The sequence below is a fragment of the Tetrao urogallus genome (genome assembly GCF_951394365.1).
Source record: "Tetrao urogallus genome assembly, chromosome: 4".
NCBI lineage: Eukaryota > Metazoa > Chordata > Aves > Galliformes > Phasianidae > Tetrao > Tetrao urogallus.
This window is the reverse complement of record NC_136817.1, coordinates 49333098-49356903: the sequence shown is the minus strand read 5'-3', so window position 1 is coordinate 49356903 and position 23806 is coordinate 49333098. Positions and strand designations below refer to the sequence as shown.

Below are 23806 nucleotides of genomic sequence, written 5' to 3'. Positions count from 1 at the left end.
TGTTCTTCAGGTCTGCGCTGCTCCTTTGCAAGGAGGCTCAGCTGGCCCATCGTTTGCCCTGAGGAGGAAAAACCTGCGTCTACCAACCATGGGATCTGAAGTGAGATTTTTGTGAGAGCCCATTAATACAAACCTTTATGCATATGAACAGTTAGTCCCTTCAGCTCCACAACTAAAGTCCTCAAGAAAAAAAAGGTTTCTAGAGTAAGGCCTTGAATCCCCATTTGTCTGCTCTACTGACCGTCATGGAAAGAAGCTTCGTGTTGGTAACATAAACATGTTCTTTATGTTATTGTCATCATTTTTTCATCTTGATCAAGAAAAATATACAGTGTTGCTTTTCTGTACATCTTTAAAATGCTCTTAAATTAATGTACATAAAAAATTCCTTCCCATTTGCTACGATGGGAGATGTGCACCTGTAGGCACACAGCCACACATACACACGCAGAATCACACCACACATACACACAAGTATTAGAGGGAAAGACATGCCATACGGAGTCACCTGCAATTTTGTTATTCTACAATTACAGCCAGTAGTAAGGATGAAATGTTAGGAATTGCTGATCACATACCGGTGAAAAAACCTGAACATCCAGAATGTTTTGTATACCAGAAATTGGTAACCTCTTGGTACGAATTCATCCTGCTCAATATACGTTATGCTATGGATAAAAACTTAAGATAGTGATTATTAAAAGACTAAAGAAGGACAGAAAATTCTACCAAGTTCTTCTCACTTAGATTTTTCTTCTCATAAATTCAGTAAGTAAACAAATCTGGTTTTGGAATATACATTTTTGACAACATATTGAATAAGATATATCATTTACTAAAGAACATGATTAAATTAATTTTTGGTGGTATCCTGTTTTTTGTACAGCTCTCAATACATATGTCTAGGCTTTGACAGTGGCAATTATCACATTCACTTCTTTGCGTGCACACACACATGCACATTATTTAATTCTAGTGGAAAATTCGTGCTTTGGCCAACAGCCCTGAAAATTATGTTAGTGGTCCAAGGACCAGGGCAAATACAAAATAATCTCTTTGCTTTTCACCACATCTGTAAAATAACAGTTGCGACCATAATACAACTCTTAAAAGTATACTGGAGAAAAAATATGGATTTATCTGAAGAAAGATCAGTAATAATTTCCATTACTATAGATGTACGGGGATTTTAATTTTCTTTCAATGAATATCAGAAACCACTGCAAAGAAATTAAGATTGCTGTAACAGAAAGACACTGAGTGGAATGTCCGCAGTTATGATAACAACCAAAAAACCCTGCAATGCCTCATCATTATTCAAATTATAATCTACTAGGAACTGTAGTAACATAAAAAGCAAAATTGAAGTAGCTAAAAGTAGTTCATGAACATAACTGCTGAATGGTAATTCTGCACTATATAAATGAGAAAACAACAGTATTGAAGGGAGTTTTGCAGTAATCTGGTCACTTCGTTCATTTGGTCGTGCAAGGTTTTAGCTGCTGAACTTCTCTGATACTGAAAGCTCTAGTCCAGTGGTGGGGCTGGTGGTTCTTGTCTCTAGGGGTAGGACACAGGAAAAGAAAAAAGAGCACACAGAGGATTAGGAACAGTGTCTCACAGAGAAGAATTGAGCAATTGAAAACAAAACAAAACCCCAGGAAAGTTACATTGTGCTTTAAGGTCTTTCATTACCTATTTCAGTCTCCAGGTATATGAGCATACAGACAACGTTTCCTCCACCAACAGTGATTTTTTCCAATATCCTACATCTAGGATGAAGGTCACCTTCCCAAATTTTATGATGTGACTTTCTTTACTTCTCTAAAATTGTCACATAAGAAGGCAGGGTGCCGTTCCAACCGGAGACAGTGTCCAGAGAACACTGTAACCAAATCTCGGGCAACTATATCTGCTCCATTTCATGGCAGACCTCACAGCTGGCCTTCACAATTCTACATGCACTCTGATTTTACTTATTTTAAGTTCCAAGAAAATGGAGAAGAAAATACACAAAGAACATTTTAAAGGAAAAAGAGAAAGACTATAACACGGTCAGTATTAAAACCAAATATAGTTAAACTACTACAGTCACTCACATTATGTGGGCTGGTGGGCTTTCCGGCTGTGCTGGAATTTCTCAGATTACTAGGTCTCAGCAAGAACAAGACGAATGCAATCACAACCCAGGCCATCACTACCATGGCAAAGCTGACGACATTGTCACCAGAGAAATTTGGTCCTGGCACTACATACAAGGAAAACTCAAGTTATAAAACAGAGTGACAGCAGTTCTTTCCTCAGAATGAAAAAATGAACAAAACAAAACAAAAAATCTAAGGAAAATATTTTTCAATAGAATTTTCTGATTAGTTCTTCCTTTGTCTTTAAGGCAAGTAATCCTTTGTTAGTGTTAGACTTCTAAAAAACACATTTCTTATCTCTTTGAAAAGAGAGAATCTATTTCATAAGACTTCACTGAAACGCTCAGAGTTTCTACAAATATTTCTTAGTTTATATTAACTAAGATGTTGAGACACAATCACATGGAAATAAAACTGAGAATATCCCCCTAGACTGCTGATTAGTGTTTTTGGATCAAGAAGGTCTTGCAAATATTTGCACATTTGAAAACATCAACTTTTCCCTTCTGAAACACAATTTAAAATAATCAATTCATAGCTAACGTTGTCAGGTGAAGTGTGAACCAATGTACAGATAACTAACTATGACTTATGGTACTTACATGGGTCTATTTACACTAGCATTTAAGGACTTAACATCTTCATTAATTATCTGGATGATTGGGCAGAGCCCCAAGTAGGACCATTCGCTAGAGGAGAGAAGTCTCTAGGGTATGTCACCAATCAGTACAAATACCTGAAGTGAGAGTGCAAAGAGGACAGAGCAAGGCTCCTTTCAGTGGTACTCAGTGACAGGACAAGAGGCAATGGGCACAAACTGGAACACAGGCGGCTGAACATCAGGAAACAACTGTGAAGGTCACTGAGTGCTGGCACAAGCTTCTCAGAGAGAGGCTGTGAAGTCTCCATCCCTGTAGATACTCAAAAGCCATCTGGACATGTGCTTGGGCACTCTGCTCCGGGTGTCCCTGCTTGAGCAGGGTTTGGTCCCAGTGGACCCAGAGGTCCATGCCAACTTCAGCTGTGCTGTACTTCGGTGACCCAACAGTATTCACACAGCAGACCAACACTATTAAACCCTGTTAGATCTTGTGGTTTGACCACCACACATGAAATCTGTGACACAGCATAGAATTCAACTTGATTCTCGAGATTAGCATCTTCATTCCATCAGCATCTTCATCAGAAGCTTCCCCTTCATGCTGACAATAAAGCAACTAAAATTCTAGTCCATAAAATCACATGAATCAAAGCACTTTGTTTAGTACTGTAAAAAGCTAATTTTCTTTTCTCGCTTCCTGAGAATGCACTTTCTGAAACCACAAGAAAATCTACTATTGATTTTAAGTGTTAACTGTTTGCAAAAGCAATTAACACAAAGCTATAACGAATAACCTTCAGAACAGGAAGGTCTATTCTAAATTACTATTCCAGCTAAAACCTTTAACACTTGCATCCATCAGATTTTTCACTTGTTTCATCATCTCCTTGAACCATCTCATTTTGGAGTCAAGGCTGGATGCACTACTTGTTGGGAGCTGCTATTATTTAACATTTGTTAGACAACTCATACCCAGTGAAGTGCTGAAGTCAGTCATTTCCTTGCAGGCAATTGCTGCTCCTGAAGAATCATCACTGTGATACCAGGTACCACTGTTACCAGAGGCTCTTCTCTGAAAGCAGTTTTCTCATAACACAGCTCAAACAGAGAAGCAGGGCACTGTGGGGAAGCTTACAGCTATTCTGCACACAGTGCTCTCTGAATGAACACTGGGGCTGTTGTACTGATGTCCTTTACTGACATAATACACACTGAAAAATTCTCTTGGAGGTCTGAATCCATAAAAGGTGCTATATATGAGGAGCAGTGCAAAGATAATGAATGAGAATGTTACAGCCTTTAATTCATTAAATTCTAACATAAGACTGACTCAGAAAGCATATATAACATGATTTAACAGTATTTTAAATCTTGGATGACCTTCACTATATATGAAGGCCAGCAGAGCAGCACACAATTTTGTATGAGATGAATAACCGCTTTACTTTCAAGCTTCCAGACAACATTAGCAGCTGCCCTGAGACCACCTTCAGCAGCACACAGGACAGCTTGAGGTGCCTGCTTTGCTATGTACCTGAATGAAAATTCAGGTGATGTGCTAGACTTGATTTCACATACAATTGACACCACAGGTCATGGAAAGCAGTAAAAGGAACCACAGTGGGAAACCACAGGCATTCCTATAAGACAATTTCTACCCAGCCTGTTTTGTAATACAGTGTGCATTGAGCCAAATGCACCAAAATGTGTTCTAGACTAAGTAAGGCAACAGCTGATCTAACACAGTTGGCCCTGTACTACCTACTCAAAGCATGCTAGATATGAAAACAGCTACTAGACTATTTATACTATTCAAGTACTGTTAAAGCCACTTCATTTACAAATGACCATATGTTTTAATAAGGATGTGAGATATTTCAGAATCTGCTTCTTTGATCTCTTGACATAAAGAGGTGAGGATAAGCAAAGTCTCACACAGATGGGGTGTCTCACTTTTCCAAGCTTTGCAACAGAAATCAAAAGAACAAACAAGAAGCTGTTACAGCTACTACGAAAAATAGTATGTTGTGAATCTTTCACTAAGAAAAGTTCCATCACAGAGGTCATAAAATAATCAGATGAGACCAGTTAATGGATGAAGAACAGCCGAGTGAAGCTGAAACCAAGTAGGATGGAATTTATCCATCTACCCATCATCTATGGGTAGAAAAAATGTTGTGAGAGTTCACAAACAAAGTGGTTTTAATTACAATTGATATTTTGCAGGTAATTTTGGGATGGTCTTTTGATTTCTTTAAGACTAAGGGTTGCTTTTAAGAGTACCTCTGGGTGATATTTTCTAGGACTTCCAGATGACTAGGAAACTGTCTGTCCTGATCTCACAGATGAATGCCCCTGCCATCCATTTTGATTACAGTAAAATCTAGTTCTTAATTTTCAGTTCCTGCGAGGCACCAATTGCTATGGAATGCTGCAACACATTTCCCCCTTGTAAGCTGTGTCACGGTGAAGTGAAGCTTATAGTCTCTAACCTGGCTAATCATAGACCACCAAATCCAGCCCAAGATCTTTATTTTCATTGTTTCTGATCCCTTGGACTGAGTCTGCCTACCTACCCAGTAACTCTGAACGAAGCCTGGGAACAGTTTTCACCCCTTGCAATTTTTTAGTTATCTCTGTGGAGGAGAAAGCTTTATGAGGGGCTGCTCTGAGACTGGGATTACCACTCATAGGAGATAATTACTACAGTGAGTCAGAGCTGTTGTTCCATGTGCAAGATACAATTGTTTGGCTTGCTTTCACCTTTTCATCATAGAAACAGAGACTGACATGCACAACAGTAGGCCATATAAGCTAGCCTTCTCTCAGAGAAAGACAAGAAGGCAAAAAAACCCTTATGTAGCCACCTCATTTAATGTTCTACTGTATGGCAGTCAAAGCTACTAAAATGATGAATTTGGAAAAAATAATTTCTACAGACGGAAGGTCAACCCCATCATGATCATGCAGCTGAAATCTCAAGAATTAAAATAAGCAAATGCCTTGTTAAGTACTCCTCACAAGAGATTAGTTCTCCTCTTAAAGTGCTATTTTTCAAAGTGAGGTTGCACTCTAGAGAAAAAAGAGGAAAGACTGCATTTATTTTACTGCGAAAGTAGAATCTCTGTGATGCTTTTAGTCTGCCATCTCATGGCAATACTATTTCCTCTTGGATGCTCAGCTTTTAACCGTTTAACTTCTTCAATGTGGAAAGGCAAAAATACGCTCTCTGATTTACACCTTTCCACAGTGTTTTTAACCTTGCCCGTTCTGTGAAAGAAATGCATGAAACCATATGAAGAGAAGTATTTTGTAGATGGATCATCGAGGAAGACAAAGAGCCTGAGGGACCTTCAGCAGATAATCCATGCACGCTGACAAAATCAAAGGCAGGGACAAGGAAACTGAAGAGATCTAAAAAGGATTCGAGTGGAGGAAGGGAGAAGGGAATTACCAGAAAAGGGAGGGAAGAGCTGGCAGACATTTCATGCCATTAGGTCAGGCTGCTGTGACTCCCCTGAAGGAGTACAACTCAAGATGAGTCACAGATTCACTTTAAATTACATAAAAATTTGGAAGTAGGGTAGACAACATTTCAGACAGTCATCTCTGACTGTTAACATTACAAACTAGTAGAGCATTGAAAATAATAGTAATCAAAATATGAATGTGGTAATTTCAGATCAGAACGTCTGGAAATTGCTTGAACACAGAGATTAAACTCAGGTGGCGGCCCCTAATTTCCTTCCACAGGATAGGACGACTTTGAAGGGCCACTAGCCATCAGAGTAGCCCAGCAGCAGCTGTAGAGCCTCCTTGGACTGGATGAACCACTGATACTGCCATTGGAAAATGCACTCCAATACACTCACTGAAATGAAGGGAAAAGTGATCAGACTGATGCGTGCTTTACATCACAGCAGGTATCCTGATGGAGAACAGCCATCAAGCAGAGTGCCCAAATGCTCTCTGAAGTGGTGCTCGTTTCCTCTCATATGTAGGAGTGTAAATCTGAAAGCACTCGTTCCAGTCCTGGCAGGAAACTTTCCACTTTTTTAATGGTGCTAACAACTGAAAGTAAGAATTTAGAGCTAATAACACAAAAATCTGAGTGAGGGAGTGTTGTACTTCAGCTAGTGCTCCTGTTTTGACTTGGCTCCAAATATCTACAAAAGATCTGATACCAAGAGTTGAAGAAACAAAGTGTTCTCGGGAAGAATCAATGCAGGGTGTTCCTGATAACTTCCAGCTGGTTGCAACAGCACAAGCACAACACATGACATTGCTGTGACACAGGCTGAACCACAGCCCTGACATTTCCCAAAACAAAACCACACACATTTCATCAGTTATTCCACAACCTTGCAACTTAAGAATCTGTCTATGACAACATTCCCAGCTGTGCTTCCAAAAGGAAGACGAAATCCAGGGAATGAGCAAATGGGTGGGAGCACAACGAGTTTCTTCATATCAAGGTCTGGAAATGAGGAATCAAAGGCAGCAAGTAACACAAAATGGAGCCTGGAGAAGAGGAGATCCAACTCAACCTTAAGTTCATCATGATACAGCTGAAAAGAAAGGGCATGAAGCAACAGACAGAAGATGGGCCCAGAATTGTTTTGATCTATGTCTGAAAATGTCTCTAGAAGCTTCTCCAGGCTCAATCTGTTTATTTTTGCCTTTTAACTCCTGGGAGTCTCACAGACCTCATGTTGGCTCAAGGATGGAACCACAGAAGAATCACACAGAAATCTGACAAACAGGCAGTCACTGTGATTGCATCAGCAAAAAAATACCTTTGCTGGAACTAAATTTAAGGCAACATAATAATGTAGAAAGGATTTACTCTATAATTTCTGCCTTGGGCTTTTGAAACAAACCACTGGTTTGGAACAATTGCTGCCAAATTGCTTGCATCTGCACAGAGAGCTATTGCAAAGATCTCTTTCAGGATTGAAAGCTATTTGCCACAATCTGTTCACGTCTCCACTGTACTATGACTGTATAGCTTGAAAGCTATCCCACAAGCTTTGTGCCTATACATAACAGGACTTACTCATTTATACAGCCCTTAGCCTGAGAGCTTCATAAATACTGATGACTCCTCAGGTTTAAGTGAGAATGTATCATTGCTTGGTTTCAACCATGAACTACAGCTCACAAGGATGCACAGCCTAATTCCTCTCATCTGCCTTTCCCTCTCCTGGATTCAAGAAAAAAACAGAGATTCAAGAAGAAATTAGGCATAGCAGCCTAAAGAAGGAGACTAAAACATCTTCCCAAGGACAGATGCATTAGGGATGCATAGTCATGATGGAGGTCCCAGACATACAGCTGATTTGGAAAGCTCAAAAGGAAAAATACAGTTACGGCAAATGTGATTCCCACTCTATTTTTTTTTTTTTTTTTTCAGGGAGTATTTGGTAAAGCTTGTAACTTTTCCCCTTCAGCCTATCTTGACAATGAGTGCTGGAGTGTTTCATGCAGGGAAGACACAGTGCAAGTACAACCTACATGCCCATCTCTGAACAGGATTTACAGTAGAGTGCAGATAGGAACATGAGAGTGAAGGAAAGCATGCATTCACCCCAGGATCCTGGAAACCTTTACCAGCTCCCAGACCCACAGGAGACACAAGCACTTCTAGAAGAGTAACAACAGCAGGAGCACTGCTCAGGTATTCCCTGGAAGCCTTACAATAGTCCTGATGCAGGCTAATTGAGTGAGCTCATATGCTCACTCATATAGTAAAGCAGTACAGAAAAAAACAGATCCACTTCATTTTTATTTATAAGCACTTGGCAACATTTCGTTTAGACTATGAAAAGTGTAAACAGAGCACCTCAGGGCATGTTCACATTACTGCATAATCTCTGCACAGCTATACTTCTCAGCAGAAGCTGGTAACACTTGATCATCCCAGTCATGCTCATTGTTTGGAAGGTATTCTTGATGTGTTTCACAGCAAGTTTCAAGGAATTGTATATTTAAATACACTGCTTTGTTAACTACACAGCCACCAAGTCAAACAGTCAAACAGCTGTTGTCTATATCAGCTTATCAGCCAAAGCTGCCTTAGCTGAATAACCAGTGATATTCAGCTGCCATGACAGTAAGGAGGAAAAATAAAGTTCTCCAAATTCTCTGGTTTGAAAGAATTTTAAATAATCTTACTTGGAAGTTAGTGGTAAGATACATAATACTTGGGGCTTGATCATCTGTGGTGCTGGTGTACTGACATCTCCCACTTGCTCAGCATCCTCTTCCGTATGATGCATCTCATGTACAAATGTTAAATGTGAGTCACAAATTCTCAGGAATTACCTCCCTCACATAATGGTTTCAGTACCACAGTATTTGATTTCATTTAATATGTTCTTATAACATTTAATTACAGCTGTTTATTTTACTTCCATGCTCCTGAACTTAACAGTTACTCACATTCCTGAAGGCATTCTGTGTCTGTGCAGTACGACTGTGATTGTCTCAGCTAGAACAGAGAAAAAGAAAGGCATGACAGTTAGCAATGAGACTTGGTCAGCTTGTACCAAAATCGAGATTCAGTGTAAAACCAGAGCACAAATTCAAGATAAGAGAAATTGTAACTTTCACTGCATCACACAGCTTATGGTATGCAAAGGATCCCAGGTACTGAGGTAGTTTCCAAACCCTATTTGCTAATTACTGGAACTTTAAATCACATGACTGACCTAAAAACAAATGATCAGACTGTGATAATGGTTAAATAGAGAGATGTAGAATTAAAGTTTCATGTTTGAATTTATCAATTACTGTAACTCCACCTAAGATATTTTAATAATAGATTTTAATTTATATCTTGCTTTACCTACTTGTTTATGGGTAAAAATTATAAAACTGTTACTAGGTAAGCTTGCTAACTGTAAGAAAAGTCAACATTGGACAACCTGCCTATCCGTACAACTATTTTATTGATGACAGAATTGCTGAAGACACATAAATATTACATTCTTTATCAGGTAAGGTTAAATGGATGGGATTTAATCTGCTGCATTATGGAAATAGACTCTATTCCTTATTTAGGTAAGCTACACTGATTAATAATAACAGTTCTAAAAAGATATAGAACGGCTGTGATGCTTTGGTTAGAACTGTGATCTCCTTTTTGACATGTTTTATGTCACAGTAATGTCACAAATCCCAGTACATCTTGTCACAGCAGGGTAATCTGTTTATCATCAGTGTAAATACACAAATACAAGATAGATGTTCCACATGAAAGAAATAGGTGAATAATTTCTACAAATCCAATTTCCATTTGTACTGGCATCACTGATATGTTTATCAGCTGTATATAGTCACAATATTAGAAGAAGTACACCAAAGAAACAGTTGAGCAACCGCAGGAGGAAGACACTCATGAAACTTTAAGCTCCTTTAATTACAATGAACTTCAATAACTAGATATTTGAGAAAGAATTGAAAATATATCATTAGAGACTCATAACATTCTTTCTCTGATTAATCTATAAATATCTGTTGGTAAATTTACTGAGACTACCAAAAAGTTCCTTAGGAAGTACAGGGATTGCTGGGTACCACCTTACAGTACTTTCTATAGTTAAAAGCAGCAGCAGGGGAAATTAAAGCAAAAGACTTCTACTTTGTTGGTTGATGAAAGACTCAACATAAGCTGGCAATGGCCGCTTGCATCCCAGAAGGCTGACCATATCCTGGGCTGCACCAAGTGAAGTGTGACCAGCAGGTCGAGGGAAGTGATTCTGCCCCTCTACTCTGTTCTCGTGAGACCCCACCTGGAGTACTGCATTCAGATCTGGTCTACATATTAGAAAGAAATTCATACCATGAGAGTGGTGAAACTCTGGAACAGGGTGCCCAGAGAGGTTGTGGATGCCCATCCCTCCCAGGGTGCCCTGTGGAAGCTGGATGGGGTTCTGAGAAACCTGCTCTAGTGGGAGATGTCTCTGCCTGCAGCAGAGGGGTTGGGACTAGATGACCTTAAAGGTCTCTTCCAACCCAAATCATTCTATGATTCTATGATACTTACCTTACCAGAAAAAAATGGTATCAAAGCATGCATGCTCCCTGGCCTGTTTATGTAACAATGAAAACTTAGTTTATTTTCAACCTTTGGACCTCTTTCTCAAAATAGAAGTTTACATTAGCAGATAGTACCAATCTGGAATATCTGATGCTGAGAGATTCCTGAACTGAGAAGACTGGATATTACTCTGACCATATTTTAAAAACACTAACAACATAATCACCTTCTATTCTTATAAGGGATTAACACTGCAAGGGGCTTAATTACAATCCCTGATTTGTAAAATGCTTGCAGTTTGCAGGTATTCATCAAAACAGAAATATGCTCAGAATTAAGACAGGTAATAAGTATATGACCAGAAACGTAGCGCAGGTCAGCCAGCATAGAGCATCCACCTGTCCCTGCCCTTTCCCCAGGATGGCTAGGGACAGAGCTATCTTGTTTGCCCAACCTGACAACAGTGCCCTGGGGTACTCCAGCACTACGTTATCTACCTCCATTTCCATAGGTTACACCTGTCTGAACACAACTTTGTAAAACCATGTCAGTAATGTATCTATAAAAGCCATCTCAAGTGATATGTACACTTTGTATTGCCATTTCTGCATCAAAAGCTCACGTTCTGCTTGAAAATGCCTGCTGACACAGCAGGCCATCTGGCTCAAGACACAAGAAGTATTAAAGCCCTGAGATTTTGTGGGCCCAGAGAATGATGTCTGATATTAGGATTTTGCTTGTTGTCTATAAGGTACAGAGTTTTATCTCATCAGCAAAAACTGGGGACTTCTCAAAAGTCAGAACAGGCTCCAAAACTCTAGAAAGATAAGTACTACTGGAAACACCAATGACAGAAATATTTCAGTAAGTGAGAAATGCCATTAGGACTTGCTCTACAGATCTCTGCTGAAAAAGAAAATAAAATAATAGCCTGCCAATAAAGAAAAAAGTTTACTTACGTATGGAGGAACAATGTAGAGAGGAACTTTTACAAAGTGCAGTCACCCATACTCTGACAATAGGACTTTGTTTTCCAAAGGACAGAGATAACAAACATTCCATTTCTTTCACGGTGATTGAAAAATTGACTATATAAGGTAGGTTTAGGAACCTCAATTTATTATGTGAAGCAGTTACAGAAAGAAAAAGGAGAAAACTGGATTTTTATAGTTTTTATTAATAACCCATGTAAAATTCTTCTGAATTGAAAACAATACATAGCAATACAATAGTGCAGATTTAATGATCCCAGCTGAAAAATTACACTGCATAGCCTCTGTGTGTTCATATGCAGCAATAAAAATATGTCTTAGAAAATTAACATATTCCAGTTAATTAAAAAATTTCTTACAAAAACCACTTGTGCCAGAGAAGATGTGTCTGACAGCACAGGATCACTGCCCACTGAGTCAGCAAGACTGAGAAGCCAAAGATGAAGAGACAAAAACCTATTAACTATCTCCTCATGCTCACTTCTTTCCCGACTATACACATAAAACTTCCCTATCCTACAAGCACCAGCTGTAGGAGGGCTCTGTACACCAGCTAGCAAATTTGTCTCAATGACAAGCTGTGTGCTGCTCTCCTGGAATGAAACATGGCAGATGACTGAAAATGAGCAGCAGTAAAAACAGGTTTTTCTCAACTCTCTCAGGTGAAATAGGTTGCAAGTCCGTGACCCAGTACAAATTTGATATTTTACAGTCACTAAATTAGCCAAAAGACAAGAAAAGATTCTGGCACACGCAAGAAAAGCTTATGTAAGGTAAATTGATGGAAAAGGTAATACCTTTTGCTGAAACAAGACTGTTCCTTTGCCTAGTGATTAGCTCTCTTTCCTGACTACCTTTCCTACATTAGTCAGGAAAGGGACATAGCAGCTGCTGAAAAAAAAACTTGAATGTGAGACAGCTCAGTTGTCAGATAATTGAAAAAAGAGCAGTTACCAGAGGTTTTAGCAATGGCAGCCACCACCTTCCACAGTCTCTAGTGGCGGCCAAAGCACAAACAGACACAGTAAAGGGACCCCGCTATCAGCTCTGCAAATTTTTTTGCAAAGCTGCAGCAATGAGCAAAGTTTCTAACTTTTTTCCCATGCAAACCTAATGGATGAGCAGACAAACACGCTGCTGTGTGGTCAGGGCGTGAACTTGTCCTGCATGCTAGCTGCTCCACAACATCACAAGCAAAGTAGTGAGGCCAGTGAACCAGCTTCGTCTAGCTCAACACAGAACTTGTTTATCCATTACAGTGAGCTCAGCCACTGGGATCGTTTCAGTCTTCCCATGAAAGAAGTTCCGCTGCTTTGCATTTCCCACTCAGCACAGACAGCTACTGTGGAGGACTGAGACAGCTGCCCACCTTCACAGTAACTTCTTCTTGTGTCAGCCCCCTCGCTTCCTCTTCAGAGGACTTTTCTGAAACTCTACAGATGACTTTCCAGAACTTGCTGCCACAGGGTGCCACAAATCCTGGGGCTGGTCCTGCAATCTCTGCTCAGAAAAACTGTGCTTCTCATTAAAATTGACAGCAAATGCTTGAGGAAAACTTCAGCTTTTCAAGGGTTAAGAATATTACTAGGGTTAAAAAAAAAAAAGATAAAGACAAAGCATAAGGTTGAGAAATATCAGGAAGACAGTGATGATGACACAGCTCACAAGTCTGTCTCTTTCCAGAAGAAACAGTGGCGTAATTTCTGTCCAAAAGCACTTCCCAACTCTAAAGCAGTGTGATGAATAGGTAAGGAAACAAGAGGAACAGGACTAGTAGCAGGAACACGAGGCAATAATCAATGATGTCTACTGTCAGTGGCAGATGAGCTGAAAATAAATTGTTTATTAAAACTACTGCCTTCTAGAGAAGCCTTTGAAACTGCCCAAAGCAGAAATGAAGTCCTCAGAAAAGACATGATGGAAAAATTAGCAAGTTTATGAGCCAGGCCAGGAAAAGATTCCAATACCAAAGATTGCAGTTGAAGGAAGCCCAGAGAAACGTGTGAATGAAAGAGATAAACTGGCTACCAAGATAAGAGAACAGGAATGGATGCTGGTGGCAAGGAAAAGGACAGATAAGTAGGGAGTTAAGGACAAATAACCAACGATGTGGTCATTTATCCCATGAATAAAAGTTTAAAATGGAACCATAAAGATTGTTGACAGAAAATTTTGTGTGATAATAAGGGCAAAATATCATCCCCTGTGAAAATACCCTTTTTGCAATTCAGAGCAGTTGTAAGCTCTGCCTTTTCTCTCCAACTACGCCAGAAGATGACAACCCTGTGACATATTCTGGATTGGGATCTGATGCTTCTGGGTAATGAAATCACTGTTTACACTCTGTTGGCAGCCACATCCAAAGTTAGTAAATAACGTGATAAACAATTTGCCTGGTATGATAGGCCAGTCCTGAATGTGGGCCAGACTGTAAATTGAATTGAAGGATTATCCAGAGTACAGATTTAAAGATGCATAAAATTGACACCTATGTGCATTATTCTCCTACAAGCTGGCCAGCAGAAATAAGAGAAAAATAAGGTGGAAAGAAGGGCATTTTGACGGAATTAAATTGTCTTCTAAATTGCATTAGCTTCTTTTAGAGATATGAGAGGGAAAACAGTGAACACCACCTTCCTGACTCCCACATTTTTATGAGTAAGTGTAGAATTAAGATAAAATAAATACACGCTCATACTGGGACAGTAATAATCTGGTACAAAAATATCAAGTTTGGTCCTGTGAGGTGACAAATTATTGTCTTCCTCTCAACAACACTTAGGAAAGAATGGACGGTACCTTTCAAAGCAGCATTCCTAGCTTACGAACCGACTCTTGAGACCCAGAGCCGCCAATCAGTCATGTCAGAGGGAGAACACTGCACTGCACTGACTTTCATGCTAAAAGACATAACATTTAATGAAGATGCAACAGTAAGTATGAATGCATACAAACCCTGATCTAGGCAAGAGCTTGTTCCTTCTTGTTTTCTTATTTCTCCAGGATTGTTGATTCACCTTGGTGCCATATCGATTCACCTTTTCCACTCTTCCCTCATTTTTTTTCCAACTGCATGACTTCTATTGGCATCTCATTTTGTAATTTTGCTGGCCTTGAGGGCCTGGGACATGACTGACATCCTTGACAAACATGAAACAGAATGAATTAGAAGAAAAAGAGTCACGTGAAAAGATGAAGTAGTGTGAAAGTCAGGGTCACCGTAAGAAGATCACTGAGCCTCTGATGACATGAAATATCAGACGGCAAATAGTAAGATAGAAATAACTGAATGATGTTACTCCAGAAAACACTGAGAATATTCACAAACAATATATCTCCCAAGACATCATTAACAAACGCGTATCTAAAATACAAACACAGAATACACTGTTAGATATTTTTGACCAGTTTAAATGAAAAGCATGCTCCCATGTAGGAGGCCTTCAAGACAGAAGCTTAGAACAAGAAGTTCTACCAGTTTGTACTGAGTGTTGACTATAACCATTTGTGAGCTAAGAGATAAAGCACAATGTTCCTCAAATGAGAGGGCTCTAACACAGCACTGATTATCAAACCCAGTTCAGCCATTCACAACACAGCTTCCATCAATGAACTAGTGCTGAAATATCAAGCTGACAGAATTTTCAATGTATAATCTTCCAAACTACTTGTAATACTGTCATACCACATAAGCTCTATTTCAAGATAGTCATGAGGGTGACTGACACATTATGTTTTTATAATACATGTATTGAAGTGTAATATATTTATATATAGATATATTTATAATATATTTAATTATAACATTTACAATTTATTGGTTATATATGTATTCACCAACATATTTATTCTTATATATAGCATTTGGAGAAGAGGAGACTGAGAGGTGACCTCAGTAACGCCTCCTCATTATGTTGAGCCACCACATCAGAGGTGGACACTGGTGGCATAGCAGTAGAAGTTGAACCCTCCTGCCAATATTCAATTATATTTAGTTGCCATATGACAGATGGCAGCAGAGGGGCACTATGACAAAATGGCATCTGACATGGAAGTGTGTATGAAGCAAAGATGCATCACTAAACTCCTCCACGTGGAGAAAATGGGACCCACTGATATTTATTGACACTTGCTGAATGCTTACAGATACCAACCAGGGGATGTGAGCACAGTGAGGTGGTGGATGGTGTTTCAACAGTGGGAAGAGTGGATCACCTCCACTGGTGCAGATTTTTCAGTGTGGCATGCAAGCTCTTATCACTGGTGAAAATGCATGGTGGTGGTTGCACTGAAAAAATACTGTTTTGCAGCTGAGAATTTGCTCTTTGTATCTGTTGTAGTTTCCATGGAAATAAATAGGATGCATTACCTTTGAAGTGACCTACATATATGTATATGCACACAAACACAGAGGTTAAAAAGCAGCAGCTACTATCATGCTACTAAACTCAGGAATGAGAAATACAAGGCACCTTTTCAATGAAGTCCTACAACCTAACTCCATATAGGAAAAAGTTGACTTTATGGGACCCAAGTACACATCTTTCTTCATGGCTTTTTTTTTTTTTTTTAAACATTCACCTGTCTAGAAAAAATAGCCTTCATTTATACTGCTCGATCTAGAACTAGCTTTTAGTTTCAAGGTTATTAGCAGCACATGACTTTTGGGGCCATAATTTGTGCAGTACCAGCACCTTGAGCACCCAGTGACAACTAAGTTGGGTGAAGGCTTGCGTCCTGCCGCTCTGTCCTTATGTTTTATTCTTTTGGCTCAGTACCTTAGGAGGTGCATCAAGACTCTCTCCTGCATCTCAGAAGGATGATAGTTTCTTCTTTGTCCTAAAGAGCAACCTAATGTTTAGTTCTTGGGAAGGGTCTTTTCTGAACCACCTTGGGCTACAAGAAACCAGGAACTGAAGGCACAGGTCTGGTAGAAAAGGGGACAGTGAGAGTAAAACGTAATTTCATGCTCTCCAGCTGCCTGGCTAAGAGTTATACACTGGAAGCAGTAGCAACAGCTATTACAAGAAGAATTTGGAAGGCAAATGCCATGGAACATGTGTAACAAGTCTCCAGGCCAACTTCCACATTTAAAAGGTCACCTTGAAGTATCACAAATTCATTCAGTATGGTTTTGCTCTGCTTTCAATAGAAGGCCACGTCAGTAGGGTACCTCATTCTTGCTGGAAGCCTGAAGGATTATTTAAGTCAGGCTTATCTGTGCTGGCATCTTGAGAGCTTTTCAATCACTTGAAGCACACAACACAGTTCTATTTTAATCATCTGTGTTTATTCTGTGCTGTTTGCACAAAGTCTCACTCAGTCAAGATTCATGGCTATGCTGGATACTATTTCAGACCATGCCAGTTTATAATCAGGAGACTCTAAAGTGACCTGGCCAAGAGAATTATGACAGAAGAGTGTTTGAACCTTTTCTTTTTTGTTAAATACCTTGAAAATTTGCATCTTTTTGTTATCCAGAAATCCAACAGCACCTCAAAATATGAAGCAGATTTAAAAAAAAAAAAAAAAAAAGGAAAAAAAAATTGCTCTGTATTCCCTAGAGTTTTTGAGACATTCAAGCCTTCTGATATAATAACATAACTAGACATGGGCCATTACTTTGCAATTAGCTACAAAAGAACATAGCACAAAGCTGTAATTCCCATAGAGGTCTGTAAGGCCATCATATCTCAGCAGAACTGCTGGCAGTTCATAAGAATGGTCCTTCTGTATTACAAAACTAAAAATGCTTTGGGTAAACAACATATTGCTCATTTTTGTAGAACCTAATGTGAGAGAATTCTAAATCAAATAATACCTTATCACAGAAAAAATAGAAGAAAAAAAAAAAAAGGGCTGTTTATGTCATACAAAGTTATGTGCCGCCGGCTCCCTTTGACATTTCTGGCAACTCTAAGTAGTCATACACAGGTCTCAGGCTTCATGGAAGATGCTCTTTGCATGGTTATCCCAAACATATACACTATGCTTTCAGTCTAGTTTTCAGACTTGAACTGGGCCTTGGAATTATGGATCACCCACGCTTACTCAGAGAACATGGAAGTTTGGAGGAGTAACACAGTGCAGATGAAAAGATTTTCATTTTGCAGGAGAAATGTTAAAAAGGGGAAAACGGGGATTTAAATATAACATCATTATTATCCAGAAGTTTGCTAACCTCTGCCACAACTAAGACAGAAATAATTTCCTGTTGACACCAAAGAACATCCTTCACTTGGTTCTGTCAAACAACCGGCCCCTTGTCTAACCGAGCCCCCCCCCCTCATTAAAGTATTTTTAATGTCTGTTGTTCTTCCCTCTTGAACTTTGGCTCTTCATGTCAAAATAAGTTTTGTAGAAGGAGGAGACAGAACAGGAGATAAAGTCACACAAGCTAACAGATCTGTTCTTGTCTCTTAACAACTCTTACGTATTTGCAAAGGATGGAAAATCTGGCGATATTTTTCTTCTGTGCCTATTTCCTTGTATAGAAGTTCCCAGTTATCTGCTATATCTGTAGAGCAAATAGTGAACCCAATGTACAATAGTCAAATTGTTAAACAACTCCAAATCACAACAGATGGTGCCCTGGGTATGTAATATCCAATACTCCCAATCATACTGGAGATGATATTTATGAAGTCCCACTCAGAGACTTTAGATCTCTGCTGTTTGCTAGGAAAACTTGGAAATCGGAATATCTGCTTATTATTTACAGGAGCCATGCTACAGAAGTTTACTATGTTCAAAATACCAAAGAGAACCCTGAAAAATCCTCTTCAGGAAAAATGTCAGAACAATTGAGAGAAGATAATTCAATGCCATTGATTCATCAGTGTACAAGTTATAAGAACTGAGGGTATGAATGGCATCTTCCAGTTAGCCTAATGAGCAGTGAAAAATCTTTGTGAATGTCATAATGCGTTAAGGCTACACAATGTACTGTTCATAAAACCTTCACAATATTATGTGTTAAGGAAACAAAACAGAACCACACTCGGTCCAGTAAACTGAAGGACAGAAAAATAATCAAGCCACACAGCTAGAGTAATAGTTAGGCTTTTTAAAATGAACTGCTTGCTTCTTTGTAACTTTCTGTGGTATTTCTAGTAGCAGAGAGGAAGAAGACTTTAAATGACAATAAGGCTTTTTCTTCGAATAAGCATTAGTGTAATAAATTGTAATGACAAGATGAACTGATTTAGGGTAGAGATCTAAACTATATTTTATCCATACACAATTATAATGTATCCATCCACAAATTATGGTATTTGGAATACCAAATACATTTTGTAAGAGTTTCAAAGTAAATGCACCAGTTAACTTAGAAATTAGAAGTCATGCTTTTGGGAGTTAAAAGGAGAACTTCAGAATGTAAACGGACTTTTTGACCCCCTATTGACCTTAACATAACACTATCACTGAAATTTTCCATACAGTTAACTCTAATGAAAATCCCGTGTATTTGAATATATATATTTTAAGTCCACATTTAATAGCCATAAGTGAATACACTGTGACTTCTTCATCAGCATAAACCTTAATTCTTATCAGCACTGATCTATACAGCTATAAATAAATTGATCTGTAGAATTACTTTACTTTATCTTAAACGTGAGTTATTAAAGTCTTTACATCAATCATGTTATTTTTGTATGACGTAACTACTGCACTGAAGAATTCTAAAAGTCCATTTCCATACTTGAGCGACTCTGATAACTACTTTGTTCTTCTGATATATTTGATCTTAACTCTGAACTTCTGAATTCACAATGCTTGGTCTGGAGATAATTACAACTACCTGTTGAGTCCTGACAAGTGCTCCCAAACAATAACATCACTCCAATGTGCTCTCATGTGTTTTATACCTATGAACAAGAGTTAACAATTTAGTAGTTTGCAGTATGGGGCCATTCTGGGTGTAAAGCACGGCTGGATTCCCCCCACCATCTCGCTAGGCAGACTGTCTAGCTTTCTTGCATCCCAAAGGTTTTGGAATGATGGTCTTGAAGAACCAACTTTCAGAGCTAGTAGGTACCCAGACTCCACTGAGATTTGTAGAGCTCAGCAGCACTGAAAAACGATAAGCAAGGATTCCTTTTAAAACAAATAGTAGAATTCTTGCTCATTGTGTGCAATTAACTGACAAAACAAAAAGCTCAGAAAGCAAACTCTTAATGAAGTATAAAAATTACAGATACAATGATGGAGATTTAGCAAGTATGCTAAATCACAAGCAGGTCACTTGATATTCTGGCCCTGACAAAGTTATCAGACTTTTCCTTTCTAGATTCTGCTGACTTACCCCAGATAGTGATTTGCTCTTCTACATCCAGTAGCAGCTGTTTTGCCTTTTATGATAGATGAAATCTGGCATTTCCCACAACTCCTCACAGTTTCAAATGTTGATTCATATGATCTTATTGGAAACTGAACACTGAGCAATAAATTCAATTCTTGCAGCAACACAGGAACACTGTTAGACTGGTATTGGTTACCCCTGCCCTGAGGGTGACACCTATGATTTACTCAGTGTGCATTCACAACACAGGAATTGGTGTGCCTCCAGATCATCCACTTACAGCCACCTTACATGGCTTGAGGTATTCCAGGAACAAAACACAGACAAATCATCTACAACCAGAATCCTCCAGCTGCTCCAAAAGAGCACTGGCTGACTTGTGCCACTATCTATAGGTATCTTCTAGCAAAAAAAGGAAAAGGTGAGAAATGCAGAAGTGGGGACAGAAGTCATACTTCATGCTTCATATTTGCAACTGACAAGTCTTAGTGGAAAAAGTAGCAAACATACATTCTCCTTTCTCCCTTCCAATTTCCTGGAGCTTCCTCTGCACCATTTTATCATATGTCCAGGGGAGTCAGGGTCAACACAAGTGATGCACACAGCACATACCTCATGATTCGTGCCTAGCTCTTATAATTCCCGGGACAGAACACGTGTGACCACGCGAGGGCAGTAGGGAGCAAAGGGGAATTTAAAAGCTATCGTTCACCAAGTGAGACAAAGAGCAAATGAGTTATTATGATCCAAAAGAAGATGTATTTGCTATACTCTCACAGAAACAATTAGCAAAAACAGGTTCTCAGGGTCAGCTCCTGCCAAGCAACATCCTGTGGCCTCAGTGATGTGCCCTCACTGCATCAGAAGCCATGAGGGTATCTGGGAAAGCGGAGAGTATTTTGAAATTGGGCCACCTAGCTGTGAAGTATGGGCTACTATGGTTGGGCCCTGGAGCAAAGACTCCACAGAAGAATCATACTTACTAGCACAACTTTGTGCCAAGTGCACTGATCTTTCAGAAGTGTGCAAGTAGACTGAATGATGTAACTATTCATCTTTCCTCAGCACTTTCAGCCTGAATCCAGTCTTAGACTCAGGGGAGTCTAAAAAATGAAGTGGATTCAGCAGAGGCTCACCAGAGGCTCCAGCAGGGGTTGGAGCACCTGCTCTACGAGGGGAGCCTGAGGTAGCTGGGCTCATTCAGCCTAGAGAAGAGACTGTTTTGGATTCATCTAACTGCAGCCTCCAGCACCTACAAAGAGGTTACTGAGAGGACAGAGATAAGCTCTTCACAGTACTGTATAGCAGAGGGTATGAGACATTAAACTAAAATAGTGGCTGGAACAAGAATTCTTTACCAAAAGGACTGCAAAACATTGGAGAAAGCTGCCCAAGAGGCTGTCAAATGCTATCTTTGAAGGCTTTGAAGACTCATTCAGAATAAAAGCCCTGAATGATCCAGCCTGAATCCACTGTCAACCCCTGCTCTGAGTAGATGGTTGACCTAGACCCTTTCGTCCTGAATAATTCTGCCAACACTAGCAAATAGGCACACTTGCCTTTCACTCCATGCACCTACCTCCCCTAAACAATTCTACCACCTGCTGAGTAATGAGAGAAGAAAGCGAGTCAACCGCTCACGACTTGTAAGACTCAGGCAAGCATAAGCTGCACCATACCTCAAATCTACCAAAGGGAAAAAGTATCAGGCCCATGAAGCACAGGGAATCACTACACAGATATGCTCTGTTTTTCTGGTGTCATGTTAAGCTTTTGTTCAGCAGGACACTACACAGATTTGAGTTGTTTGACAACATCAGCTTTGATGCACAGCACAAGGATTTCCATGGTCACGTGTGACAAGTGCTTGGCATTTCCTTTTGCCCTTGCAGACAACGATTTTGCCTTCTCTTGCAACCAGTGACTGAGCCCTCCCACTGACAGAGGCCGGCTGTTCTGGTTTTACTTAGTTTGTTTCCAGCAATTCTGTAAGTATGGTCTATACGTGATTTTGAGAAAGCATTCTTGGTATGTGGGCCCAGAAGCACGAAGTCAAAAGATGGTGGCACAAGTTCTGCAGTGCTGTTATGAACATCTGTGCTGAAATCTGATTACTCTGAGCAAAGTAATTCTAAAAAAAACAAACAAAAAAAAAACTAAAGCTACCCAGGGTCCCTGAGAGCACAGGCATCTATCTGGTGCACTCAGTAACTTAAAAGGAAATCTAGATCCTAAGGAAGAAAATGGGATAGAAACAAATTTATGAACATTCACAAAGGGAATTACGTGAAACAGAATTCAGTACTCACAATCACTGGCTTCTCAAATTCAGCTTTTAAAGCACAGTTCAAAAAATAAAGACATTGTTATCTTGCCACATGAGCAGGTAGAATTTCATATGTGTGGTATTACTTTAAACTCAGAGAGTTTGCAAGATAGTATTTTTGGTTTTGTGCAGACTTTTCTAGTTACAGAGAAACATTCCAATAGAAATAATGGCAGTGCTGTAGAAATGTAGCCCTGGGAAATCAAGAGAAAGCTATAATCTTTATTAAGTACTCAAATATTCATCAGAGAGTCAGATATAGAGATTCTAGCTGAACATGCAACTTGAATAAGCAAAATCAAAAGCATCAGTAACTGCAAGTGTGCAAGTGCTGAAGCAACGTCTATATAATCACACTTCCAAATATAAATATTCTCATATTATCCTTACCAGATTAATCAGTCTTCTCATTGCATGTTCATGTGAGCAAATGCATTCACAAGGATCAAATCCACCCTCTGCCATGGTTCTCTGGATAAACCTGAACTTTTCTGTGAACACCTAAGAAGAATAAAAATAAAAGTACAATGAACTCTTTTTCAACTGACCTTATTTTACAGAGACTCCCACATCAAATTTCAGCTCATTTAATGCCAGGGTGAAAAAGCAAAACAAAGCAGGGTAATCCTATTATTCCTTTGGCAGCATGAATAAAAAAGTCTGGTATGTGCCGTTGCATTTTGATGTTGCTGAAAGCAGTGCCTCACGCAGGCTTCCTTAGAGATCAAAATAATTTTTTGCAAAAAAAAAATTATTTTTTTTTTATATCTCCCCTGGGTTTTCCCACACATCACTATGAAGTGCATACTGGCAAACAAGAACTACAAAGATTAAGTCTTGGTTACTCATCTGCACAATGACACTCTTAAATGTACAAATACCAACTGAAAAGTCAGGAAGAATTTTTTCTCTCAAATCCCCTTACAAACTGTTGGCATTCTCTCCTGGGATCAACGTACAGTAAAATAATTTTAAATCCTGTAACTTCTTTGCTAGAGGGAGAAATCATTCTTACTGTATAACGAAAGCGAGCGGCAGGGGTGCAAAAGTGGATATACTTGGAAATGCTTTAGAAATGGAGCTGTACACACTAATTTTAGATCAAAGAAGTAGGCCATTCAGTCAGCAATACAGAAAAAAAGTTCAAAAGATGCAGAAATGGACACGGTGGGGAAGACATTCTAGTTTATACCCTGCTAAAACCACTTCCACCCCAGACATGTCAGCAACAGGACAAGTACACCATTACTGTCCACCAGTAGTTCCATCAGTAATTTAATTGATGCTCAAAATGCGTAGCTGAGCAGAAGGAAATTTTAACCTTGTGATCAAATCAGAGATTGTTTTCTGTCTAATAAGGACTCTTATGATGCACTAGATCTGTTCTGCAATGTGTG

At 39.3% G+C, this 23806-nt stretch overlaps 1 protein-coding gene across 1 annotated transcript; it reads right to left on the bottom strand.

The window, feature by feature from the left end:
* Nucleotides 1-1527: 1527 nt before the first annotated feature.
* On the bottom strand, nucleotides 1528-22904 carry SMIM14 (small integral membrane protein 14; the record flags this gene model as incomplete). Its single annotated transcript, XM_079535002.1, has 4 exons — nucleotides 22800-22904; nucleotides 9187-9235; nucleotides 2100-2248; nucleotides 1528-1560 (listed from the first exon to the last, which is right to left on the bottom strand). Exons 1-4 carry the CDS (start codon nucleotides 22872-22874, stop codon nucleotides 1528-1530), a joined length of 306 nt encoding a protein of 101 aa, XP_079391128.1. The 5' UTR covers nucleotides 22875-22904.
* Nucleotides 22905-23806: the final 902 nt, after the last annotated feature.